The 12563-nt window shown below is 40.9% G+C and overlaps 1 protein-coding gene across 1 annotated transcript in view; it reads left to right on the forward strand.

The window, feature by feature from the left end:
• The first annotated feature begins 2814 nt into the window (after window positions 1-2814).
• Window positions 2815-12563, forward strand: part of LOC112156022 (F-box/WD repeat-containing protein 7) — an 18912-nt gene continuing 9163 nt past the window's right edge. The window contains exons 1-5 of the mRNA XM_024288143.2: window positions 2815-3312; window positions 8371-8453; window positions 8657-8792; window positions 9265-9399; window positions 9473-9596. Of these exons, the coding sequence (XP_024143911.1) occupies window positions 3274-3312; window positions 8371-8453; window positions 8657-8792; window positions 9265-9399; window positions 9473-9596 (517 nt within the window). The 5' untranslated portion in view covers window positions 2815-3273. The remainder of the gene's footprint in view (window positions 3313-8370; window positions 8454-8656; window positions 8793-9264; window positions 9400-9472; window positions 9597-12563) is intronic.

The following is a 12563-nucleotide window of genomic DNA, read 5'->3' on the forward strand; positions in this document are numbered from 1 at the left end:
ATGACAATCTGAACGCAGAAGATGGAGGAAGGAGGAGAATTGATCCCAGACGTGAGGGGAGGAGGAGAAGTGTTGAGATGGAGAGAACATGGAGGAATGGAGGCGGGGTCATGGTCTGGATCAGACTTTCATCAAATGAAGTAATTGAAGGAGTCAAGGGTCGGTTTAAGGTCATATTTCAGGTAATTTGGTGAAATATTTCTATTAGTTTGGACATTTCTGACCCATTTTTATCTCAAAAACAAATATTTTTACATTTTTCATGAAGATGGAGTTGATTGGTTGGTGTTGTCTCATCAGAACAAAGGAAAGCGCTTCCCTGGTCAATGACATCATCTTTACGGAGTCACTGGGAAAGAAGGAAGTCATCTTAAGACCTAAGGGTCATCAGGGTCGAGGGTGTCGACGCCCCACCCATCCTGTTGGGTGGGGGTTGGTGGATGTAACCATTGACTGTATCAGAGACATACACGTGCAGACAGCTGGTTCCACCTGCAGCAGGTTTATTAGTTCAGACAGCTAAAAGTCCACAAAGCTAAATCAGGGTCAGACAGGGGTCAATCACGAGGATGACATCATCCAAGATGAGACTAGAGTCCAGTTGAGGGTCAGGGCAGGCGGCAGGCAGTCAGCGGTGAAGCAGGGTCAGAAACAAAAGATCAGGTCCAGGTACAAACGCTCAGTAATGCAGACAGAGTGGCACAAACAATACTTCGCACTGAGCGAGCCTCTGAGGAGTGCTTAAGCAGTGCTAGGGTTGCTGGGAGATGTAGTGTGTTTCGATAACTCCCGCTGGTGACCAGAGGGGGGGACAGTGGCCTGACTCCTGACAGCGTGAGTGTGATGTCACCCATAAAAAGATGATTTACTACCGACTCCAACCAAGTCAAATCTGTTTAATCGCCAATTTTTTCCCAATACGGACGTCACCATCAGTAAACAGAAACTTATCCCAGTCGGTATGAGTTTCTATGGTAACCACTCGCACCAATAAGGAGTGAGCTAGTTGGTGGGGGTGAGTGGTAAATTTAGACCGACACGGACCAATCACAGCTTGTCGAGGACGTCTGGTTCCAACATGGCGACGGACATATCACAGAAAACTGGTGACTGAATTGACTTCATTTGATTGGAGCCGGAAGTAAACTGTTTTCTGTGGGTGAGATCTCACTCACTATACATTCATCCGAGGTCAGAGTCAACGTTTCTATGCCAACCACTCTCACTAATCAGGGGTGAGCTTTTTGGAAGGCCACACCCCTTCCACTTGAAAGTGGGTTTAATTAAATCTGTAAATATTTTGAACGCTGTACGTTAGGGCCAGGAGGCTCCAGCTACTTTTCTTCTGATTGGTTAGTTTATAACTTGAGATATCACTACGGAAAGATATGAAAAAATGAAGAGTGTCAAGATGTGAAAAAGGTAGCAACTAAATAATAGTTATATGGACCAATAGAATGATAGCTGCTTGTTTCTCAATGGAAGTTAATGGAATTTTGGGTTCTTGGAGGCAGCATGTACTTCCTGTTTGGAACGCCAAGGGGGAGGGGTCACTTGGTCCAGTTCTCTTATACAGTCAATAGATATAACAGTTTGTCTTTGGGTGTGTTTACGAGGGTGTGCCACCGTTGGTCCGTTTCACATATTGTTGTTGTTCTGACAGCTTTTGACATGAGAACACTGAAGGTTCTTTATGAAAACTTCATCACCTTTGGAACATTCTAGAAAGAACATTTTGGAATGTTGGAAAGTGGTTAATGATTGAGTGAAAAATACAGAAAAATCAATTGTTTTGTCTAATGTCATTTAATAAATTGTATGTTTTTCCTAACCTGTGTGTTTCTGTCTTTTAAATGAAGGTGTCATCAGCAAACTGAAGCACCACAGGATGTTCTTTATGTCACTTTCAGTGGAACTAAGACGTTCTGGTTTTTATGAAGCAAAATATAATGAAGACGTTCATGGTTTTTCTCTGGATGTTTATTGGATTTTTCATAGTTGAGCGCCCCCTGGAGTTCAAAAAGCTAGTAGTTTCATGATCAAAATGTATAGAAATTAAGACAGGCTCCCTTTGATTATGATTTAGATTCCACTAATTAATATGCAGATAAGCCAAGACTTTGTCTTAAACTAAAAGGAATATCTTTAAGGCTTAAAGGTTTTAGATTTACGAAATAAAAACACGTCCCAACGCAGAGATTTAAATATATTAATGTCTAAACATTTTTTAAGTCTTATATGATCGGGTAAAGCATTAGCTCCAGTGTTGGTGTTCTTTGAATTGTCATAAATCTTCAACCGTTTACACAATTAGCCTAATTCTAGAAGATTCTCAAGAAAAGCAGCTTTTGTAGAACTTTATAGCAGTGAAGTGTTTATGCAGTAAACTTCAATCTGTGAAGTCATGAAAGCGCTTTTTTCACGACTTCACCGCGTCAGAATCTAAAGGATTAACGGTTGAAGAGTTAGCTATCTCCAGTGACGTCTCTGGTATTAAAGAGGAAAACCTAAAAAGTATTTTTTCAATTCATCTACGATTATTATTTTTCTGAGTCGTACTGACATAACACACATGTACCAAGAAGTAGCAAAACATGCTAGCATCAAGCTAGCAGATATAGGAAACATTTACAGTATAAATTTTTGAAACAAAATTTGCTTAAAACAAATCAAAATGATGCTAATTTGCGTATTTTTTGTAGTTCCTCTCATAATATGTTCTGTTTTACTTAGTTTTAGTAGGAACAGTTGGCTAGCAGGTGAAGCTAAAGTGGACCCCAGTTCGGTTGAGCTTTCACACCTGCTAATCAAACCAGACTAAACAGGAAGTGGACTGTAGATCAAAGCTGTCGTTGTGCACGCGCTCCTCGCGCCCTCCACAGAAAGGCTGAGGCGGTGGTTTCACACCAGCAGGCTCATCCTGCACTTTCTATGATTTATTACCCATGTACAGTTTGTTTTCTGCATCACACACCGGCGCGCGCGCACACACACCCCTGCACGCGGCTCCACCCTCTCTAGAGCACGAGGCACGGGGAGGCATGTCCCTGCGTGTTCCTGCTGGAGGGCGAGCGACGTAGAGAGAGAGAGAGAGAGAGTGAAGGAGAGTGCGGAGCCGCGAGGAAGCAGCACGAGCGCTCCCCGCGTCTACGCCTCATCGATACCCCCACACTAATCGATCGGATGGATCCGTGACGTGACGTATGGTCGGATTCGCCTCGGAGGGACGTTGTCGCGCTCGTGTTCGTCTCGCGGTGTCACGGAGGGGCAGCCATGGGCTTCTACGGAACGCTGAAGCTCATCTTCTACAAGGTGAGGAGCATCGACCGACCCCCGGTCCCGCCGGTCGGTAAGGGACGGGGGGGGCTCGCGCGCCCGCGCGCCCGACGGACAGGTTCTCGCCTCGCGCCCAGCTGGAGGATGACGCGGCGTTTCTACTGACCCGCTGAATGCCTTTGCGGCGCGTGCGGCTGTCCGCGCGCCTGTGCGCGCGAGGCAGATGCACTGCGGAGCTTTTGATTATTGATTAATGTCCGATCAGCCACTCAAGAGGAGACGTAAAAACTGGATTTCACGCCTCAAAATGATCATTTTTAGTCATTAACTCTAAAATTAATTTATTTTAATTAAATTAACTGATTAATTATATATTTTGAATTAAAACATATTTATTTTTTATTACATTTGGTGAAAAATTTGAACTTCATCTCTGGGTGAATCACATCAAAACTGGAGATGAAGATGCTGAGGGAGGATGAGGAGGGATCGATATGTTATCGATATCGGACTGTGTGGATCTTGTTGGCGACATCTCCGGTATTAAAGGGTTAAACCTGAATAGTAGTTTATTGGGCACACCAAGATTTATAAATCATAGTGAAATAATCAAATCTAGAAGTAGCAAAAGTGGTTGGGATGTTGAGGAAGAGGAGGATGGAGGAGACCTCTCTAGAACATGTTAAAGTCAAGGCCCGGGGGCCGGATCCGGCCCTCTAGGTAACTCTATCCGGCCCTCCAGATCATTTTATTTTATTGTTATTAATGGTTATCTTGTGCTCATTTGTAATTAATTAAAATATTTATGGAGGGTAAAATATTGAAAGTTATTTAAGGTTTAAGTTGATTTATTCTGGAATAATAATTTTTATTATTCAGAATTATGTTAAAAAGTTACGGTTTTAAAGTTTCAGCTTTTTGGACTATTTTGGCATTTACTAAGATTTTTTAAGCTATTTTGGAGTTTAGCTTATATTTCAGCTACATGTTAGATGTTTTGGTTAATTTAGCCTTTTTTTGTTTTGTTTTTCAGGCTGTTTTGTACTGTAGGTAATTGTTAGCTACATACTAGCTGTTTTAGCTAACTTAATTTTTATTTATATTTTTTTTTAGGCTAATTTAGCATTTAGTTAATATTTTAACTGGCTATCAACTTCAAGGTTTTTTAGCTATTAATTTTGGTATCTTCAGCAGCCAAATTCATCTTACAGCATTCACACTAGCATTATCACAGGTAATGCTATATATCTAGTTCATAATTATGTTAAAAAGTTACAGTTTTAAAGACTTAAAAATGTAGTTTTAGAGTGTTCAATACATATTCATCCTGTTTGGCCTGTGACCTGAGGTCTGTTTTAGATTTTGTCCACTTGTGTGATTGAGTCTGAAACTCCTAAACTAGAAGCTTGGGATAACAGAAGATCAGGAATGTTCTCTTTAATAGCTATAAATGACAAAAATAAAGTAAAAAGAAGTAAAAGAAAGGCTAAATAAACATGATAAATAAAGATCTTCATCTGATCTTCACTGATGCTAGACTAGAACCTGAATCCTATCCTGCTTCACACTGATTGATCACAGACGTCTAGAAACCTCATCAGCTGATTCAGTCCCTCAACGTTAAAGTCTTTGAAACTGAACATTACAGTAAAACGGCATTTTAATTTGATCGAATTAAAACCTGGAAAACGTGGCTTCTGCCCTCCAGAGAGGATTTTCCCGCCGTAATCTGCAGGGATTAAGCTGCGATGCAGATTCTGGAGAATCGGAGGCTGCTCATCCTCACAGGAGCGTCCCAAACTCAGTCGACGCATAATCCGATGCAGGATTTTTATGATCCAAATGAGATCTGAGATCTTTAATTGTTTCATCCGTAAAGTTTCAGTTTAATTTATTTCAATTAAGATTAAATGAAAATGATCAAATATTAAAATGAAGTTAAAGGAGAATCTTTCTTTAACTTTGTGGATCGATGTTTCCTGATTGATTCCACTCCGATGAAAACAGCGTTTTGGGTGTTCTGAACATGTTCTTGTGGCATTTTTCCAATAACGGTCATATATAAAGAAAATTAAGTTGGATTTCTGAGTATTTATTTATTCAAATCATTGTGATTTAGGAGCAAACAAAAATTCTGCTTGAAGATCGTATTTGTGACGTAGAAAATACAAATAGATCCATGTACGTCACATGTGTCAAAGTCAAGGCCCGGGGGCCGGATTTGGCCCCCCAGATCATTTTATTGTATTGTTATTAATGGCCCAATATTATTGGTTATGGTTTTAAAGTTTTAAAAATTGGCCTTATGCTAGAATATTGGACTATCTTTGCATTTACTACAAATTTTAGGCTATTTTGAAGTTTAGCTAATATTTCAGCTACATCCTCTGTGTTTTAGCTAATTTTGGCTGTTTTTTTTTTTTTAATTTTTTTAGGGTTTTTTTGAGTTGAGCTAATATTTACACGTTAGCTGTTTTGGTTGAGTTAGGCTTTTTTCTATTTTGAAGTTTAGCTATATTTTTCAGCAACGTGCTAGCTGTTTGACTAACCTACGTTTTTATTTTTATTTTATTTTATTAGGCTAATTTGGCATTCAGCTAATATTTTAGCTGGTTTTCAGCTGCAACGTTTTTAGCTATCAATTTCAGCATCCAGACTAGCATGATCACAGGTAGTGCTATATATCTAGTTCATAATTATGTGAAAAAAAGTTACGGTTTTAAAGTTTTAAAAATGTAGTTTTGAGCGTTCAATAAATGTTTATCCTGTTCGGTCTGTGACCTAAGGTGTGTTTTGGATTTTGGGGCCTCGTGTGATTGAGTTTGACACCCGTGATGTTCGTCTTCGTCCAAGTTGGCTCCAAACTCCTCACCTGGATACCTCCAACATTCCTCACTATGTTGCACCGCTAACGTTAGGTTGGGGCTGTAAGGTAGTGGCAGAGCATGTAAACAGAGAGCTCTCGGTAATACGTGATGGTTCCTCCTTCAGCCTCTGCAGGAGTTCAGTGTGAGGTCACAGTTGGCCCTCACCTGGTTACCGTGGCGATGCTGCAGCAGAGACGGCGGTTCCTCTGTGACATGTGCCGCCGGGAGCCGGAGGATGAAAGGAGGAGGAGGAGGAGTTTGTGAATGAACGGCAGCTGCTGACTCCTCTGAAGGTCGGAGGCGCGCGCTCTCCCAGCGGCTCGGCTTCGGCGCATTCCTTTCGATTTTCTGCATTCCTTGCGTTCGTGAGAGAGGAGGCGGACTCGGAGCTGGCGGGGGAGGCTGCGGTCGCTCGCCGCGTAGGTGTTCCCCGTGAATCAGCAGCAGAGAGGAGCTGCGGTTTATCTGCAGCTGCTCTCTGCTGCAGCCCCGACTGCGCAGCCACTGTCAGTCTGTCCTCCTCTACATTAACCTCAGATTAAACGAGTGTCTGACCGAGAGGAAGTCATGCTCTAAATCCCCAAAAGAGATGGAAAGAACCTTTTTTACTGTGAAACTGTTCTCATTTCCTTCCTTTTTGGGGGGGATAAACACCAGAGGAAGACTAATATTAAAAACAATTCAAGAATAAATCACTAGAATGTTAAAAATGTTAATATAATCCCATTTTGATTAAACAGTGGAGAGTTTGCATGGATTCTTAATTTGTTCAAATCTGTTATATCGGGATAGAAAAGTGAATCTACTCTCTATAGTTCTACGTTCACTGTCGTTCAGAGTCAGAAACGGAACAACAAAAATAATATTCAGAGTCCATGTTTCATAAAGGAATGCTGGGAAACATGGAATGAAGTCGTCCAAACCATTGACTGTATATGAGAACTGGACTGAGTGGCCCCTCCTCCCTTTTCTTCCAAACAGGAATACCTGCTGGCTCCAAGAAGCCAAAATCCCAAAGACTTCTATTAAAAAAAAAAATATATATATTTTTTTCTGTAAAGTTACAAACTGACCAATCAGATGCCTCAGTAAAAGTAGGTGGAGCCTGCTGGCCCCATCATTCATTTGATTGACGTATTTCACGTATACTGCTTTCAAATGTTAGGGGCGTGGCCTTCCAACAATCTCACTCCAGATTGGCGAGAGCGGTTGCCATAGAAATGCCGACTCAGATGGACCAATCACTGCTAACTCACAACGTCTGGTTCCAACATGGCGGCGTCCGTATTGCTAAATATCGACTTAATTCGGTTGGAGCCGGAAGTAAACCATGAACGTAAAAATAGGAAACTGACGATAGGAAAAGCTACGACCTTATATCCCCAAAAGTTAAGCTCCTCCTCCTTTTTTCCATCAGAAAATAAATAAATGGAAGCAAAAAAGCAGAAAAAGATCCACTATCGTTCGGATGACCACTCTGACTCAAATCTCTCTTCATCGTCCATCAGTGGAGATACTCTGATTCTGATTGGCTGATGGTTTTATTCAGGTTGGGTTTATAATAGAGATACAATGATTCACCTTCCCCAGAATTCAGTTCAGTGGTGAGACATACGGTCATGTTTAGAACCGAGAATAAAAATAAACAAAGATCCTCTATTTGTTTGTGAAAACTTTACTTTGATAATAAAACAAAACAATCAGTTGAGTCATTATTTTTATATAAAATGATGAAGCTGATAATTAGTCAGAGCGACTAAGCTGCTGGGGTATCCTCCATTCAATTTTCAAAATAAAAGTCCCTAAATTGGCCTAAAGTTTGCAAAAGAACAGAACCGGTTATCATCTCCGAGGAACTGAATGAAGAATTAAGAAAAATCATTTTGTTCCATTGAAATTGAACTGGTTTGTTCTGGAACGCCTCATTTAGCAGAAAATAAAAGTTCAAATCTTCTCTAGAACCAAGTTTTTAGGATCTCCACCTCATGTTAGACCCACACGTCAGACATGTTTACTTTGGTTCTTTACCCGCTGATTGTTAAAGTTCTGCATGATGGTGCTGTTCTGGTTCTTCTAGAAAAGGCTTTTGTTCTTCCTTGAAATTTGTTGATTTAGTTAAACAATAACAGCACATTTGGAGGTTTTTTGAGGATCTGTTAAGACTTTATGCAGCAGATCTGACGAAAGGAAAGTCCAGTTTCTTCATCTCTAAGCTCTTGTGTTTCAGATGAAGAGGAAGCTGGATCACGGTCCAGACGGCCGTCCGTTCCCTGCAGGAAAGAAACACTGCAAAGGCGGCGGCTACCTCAGGTAACACGCCACCTCCGCCCACCAGGAAATGTTTGACAAATCAAATAATTCGACTTTATTAGAGATAATAAATGTAAAAACAGAACTCGATCATTACTTTTAGTACATTTTAACTGGTTACTATTTATATTTTAAAATTTAGTAAGTTTTGTATAAACGTGTATAAAAGCTACCTGTCAGTGAAATGCTAACTTTCTTTCTAGTCCTTCGTGTCTGGCTCAAGCCACACCCACCACTTTCGGGGACCTCCGGCTGGCCAATGGACATTCAGCTCAGAGGCGGCGGGTCATCTCGGGCCCGCCTCCCTCTGGCCTGCAGGACTGGCTCCAGACCTTTCAGGTGAGACCTTCAGCTGATCCAACGTTTTTCTAACCTCAGAGTTTGTTTCCTCGTGAAAAACAAACAGGACTAAAAGCAGAGACAGAGTTAATGAAGACGCACTCGTATCCTGCAGCCCTTCTTGATGGTCTGCATGTGCTGGATGTTGGTGCTCGTCTTCCGCTGGCTGCACACAGACAGAGCGGCAGCAGAGCGCTGCCTTCCAGCTGTCCTTATGCAACCACTAAAGAAACATACAAGGACACGGAGGGGAACACGCAGGCCGACTTCTGCAGCTTCAGGGGGAAGATCAAATGATCTCAGGGAAGAGGAGACAAAGTGAAGGAGACAGAATAAAAGAGACGCCACAAAACCTAAAAGGAAACACATGTGAATAATGGATGTAAAGACACAAAAAAGGAAGACAAAGTCAAGAAAGGTGGAAAGGGAAGCAGAGATCAAGACATCATCTTCTCTACATCTTTCTGTCCAGATGTGGAGCGGACCTGAAAGGCTGCTGGCGCTGGACGAGTTGATCGACAGGTGTGAGACCAGCCAGGTGAAGCACGTGATGCAGGTCATCGAGCCCCAGTTCCAGAGGGACTTCATCTCTCTGCTGCCCAAAGAGGTGGAGCCACAGAACAGCAGGCGGAGCTCCGTGTGAGTGCGGCGTCAGGCTAACCAGGTGTTTCTGACCGCAGCTCGCCCTGTACGTCCTGACCTTCCTGGCTCCCAGAGACCTGCTGCAGGCCGCTCAGACGTGCCGGTACTGGAGGATCCTGGCAGAGGACAACCTGCTGTGGAGGGAGAAGTGCCGCGAGGAAGGTAAACAGTCCTCTTTGTCCTCTCCGAACACTCCGTCCTCAATGACTCCACTGGCCTCGTTTCTTTGTCCTTTGATGGCTCCAGTCGTACATCAGGTGGTGGATGTAGCATAAATCTACAGGTAAAGTCTGTGGAATCTTAAAGGCCAATTAAAATAGTGTTTTTAACAGGATCTTGAAGGATTTTTCTCACAAAATGATCTGAATTCAGGCATAAAACCTGCATTTCTGAATACTTATTTGTTCAAATGTTAGTGAATCTGCAGCTGTTTCAGTTGTGAGAGCTTTTCCAGATAAAATAGAGCTATAAACACCTTTGTTTTCCTCGTCTGGGGTGGAATTTGGCTCAAAACTCAAGCTTTGATATTCTTCACAATTTTTGTTGCACCAGTAATGTTAGGTTGGGGTTGTGAGCTATTGGGAGAGAGTGCAAACAAAGGGATGATGGGAAATGAGGGTGGGCTCCCTCTACGTTAATTCTGTGGTGAAATTCTAATGAACTTGATGCTAAAAAGTAGGGGTGTACAGAAAGATCGATATCGCAATATTTCGTTTGCCAATACTTTTATAGATTTAAAATGCTGACGCAGCAATATTTAATTATTTATGAGCGTCCTTTAGCCTCCCGACCGCTAGTTGGCAGCACACCGACCCTCTTTGAGCACCTCTACACCAAAACAATAAGATCTCATGAGAACCAGCTCGCATTAAGAGACATTAATTCTATTTTTTTTCTTAAAATAAAAAATATTTTCATGTGGAAATCAGACAATGTTGATTTTTTGCTTTAAAAATAAATATTTCTTAATTTACCAAAAGAAAAGCGCCATGAATTTACTTGGGTTAAGAGCCACTTGTATATGAGATACAGTTGCAGCGTTTAATGTTGATATCATGAAATGAAATAGATTTGGCACTTTAGTACTATGAAAGACATATTATGCTAAGGTACAGTTTTTTTAAGTCATACTCTTTAAAAAAATAAAAAATTGTTCTGGTAAAGTCTTAGAATATATCACGATACATATTGTATCGTGATGCATACCGTATCGCGAGACGTATTGAGATACATATTGTGTCATGAGATCGTATCAAGATACATGTCTCGTGATACGTATCGTATCACGAGACATGTATCTTGATACGATACGTATCACGAGACATGTATTGGGAAACAAATCGTATCGCAATAAATACAGTATTGTGAGACATAAACCGAAATACATACCGTATTGTGATACTTACTGTATCATGTGACACGTATCGTGAAAACAAATAGTATCGCAATATTGTGAAACATGAATCGAAATACATACCGTATTGTGATACTTACTGTATCGTGTGACACGTATCGGGATACATATATTGCAAAACATGTATCAGCATACCTATCGTGATACACGAAGTGGGATATTGATCGTATCGTGATGCGTATCGTATCGTGAGACACGTATTAGGATATGTATCATACACATGTATCGTAATACATATCGTATTGTGATACATGTATCGTGATATATATTGTATCATGATATCTGTATTTGGATATGTATCGTATCATAAGACACGTATCATGATACATATCGTATTGTGATAAATGTATCGTGATATATATATTGTATCATGATATCCGTATTTGGATATGTATCGTATCATGAGACACGTATCATGATGCATATCGTATCGTGATACATATCATACAGTGATGCATATCGTATCGTGAGACATGTATGGCGATATGTATCGTATCGCCCGACTTATGCCAATGCACACCTTTAATCTTTAATCATCATTAAAAGACCACCGAAACCACTTTGAAAATAGATCAGAAGATGATTGGAATGGGACTTTTACACCTCAAGTTGTACATCAAGCAGCAGACGTACAATAAATCTACACAAATGAAGTTAAATTCTACAGTTTCTACCTTCAAAAGTTTTTAATAAAATATGACCTGATCAATCTGATGATAATTTGCTAAGATTGTTTATCTGATTGAGTTTTAAAGTAAGGTGATAAAACTTTTACAGAAAAGTTAAATAAGAAATGAAAGTAGTTTTATCCTATAGATGGATACACACTTTGAAACGCCTCGTCAACATCAACCACTCATTAATCTCTAGGAAATGCTGTTTTTCTTTGACTTTATCTCGTGGAACCAGAGATAAAACTCTAAAAGAGTCTTCATCAAAAGCCAGTGATGTGAGTTTACTTGACAGAAAGCTCTTTGCAGCTTTAGTGTCAGATGCAAACACAGCTTCACAGTTTTATCGCTCCTGCGTTCGGCGCAATGCGGTGACTGAGTGTGTGTGTTTGTGTATATGTGTGTGTCTCTGGGCTTCCTGCCAGTCAGTGGAGATTCACTGCCAGCACTCAGCTGCCATACCAATGAGGCTACCTAGCTTTAGCACCACACCCTGGACATACTAATGAAGCCGGCATTAGCTGCAGCTCAACGCTTTCATAAAAAAGGGCTAATTATTAAGTGTGCTGTGGCACCACTGGGAAGAGAGCTGGCTTTGGGAAGAAGTCAGTGAGACTACAAATGCAGTTAGCCTTCATTAGCATCGCTGCAGTTAAATACTAATGACTCTAGCATAAATGTGCTCTGACACAGGAAGTAAAGCCATTTAAACCTCTGTAAACTCTGGTTTTAGCTGAAAACTGATCCTCGATCACGACAGATAACATGGAAAATAATATCACACTTTTCTGGTTTCATTATTAAATTGACAACTTTTAGCTTGGTTTACAATAAAATACAGCAGATTAGCTGGTGTTAGCTTAACCTACTTTTTGATTTTCAATAAACAACAACACATTAGCTGTAGTTAGCTTACTGTCCTTCCGCGGGGCTCAAGCCACACCCACGCATTTGGTGACATTTTTGACTGGCCAATAGGCATTCAGCTTGGCGATGGTGTATCACTTTAGTTCCTGGTTTTTGTTTTTTTAGCGCTAGTTTGCA

The sequence above is a fragment of the Oryzias melastigma genome, linkage group LG18, assembly GCF_002922805.2.
Source record: "Oryzias melastigma strain HK-1 linkage group LG18, ASM292280v2, whole genome shotgun sequence".
NCBI lineage: Eukaryota > Metazoa > Chordata > Actinopteri > Beloniformes > Adrianichthyidae > Oryzias > Oryzias melastigma.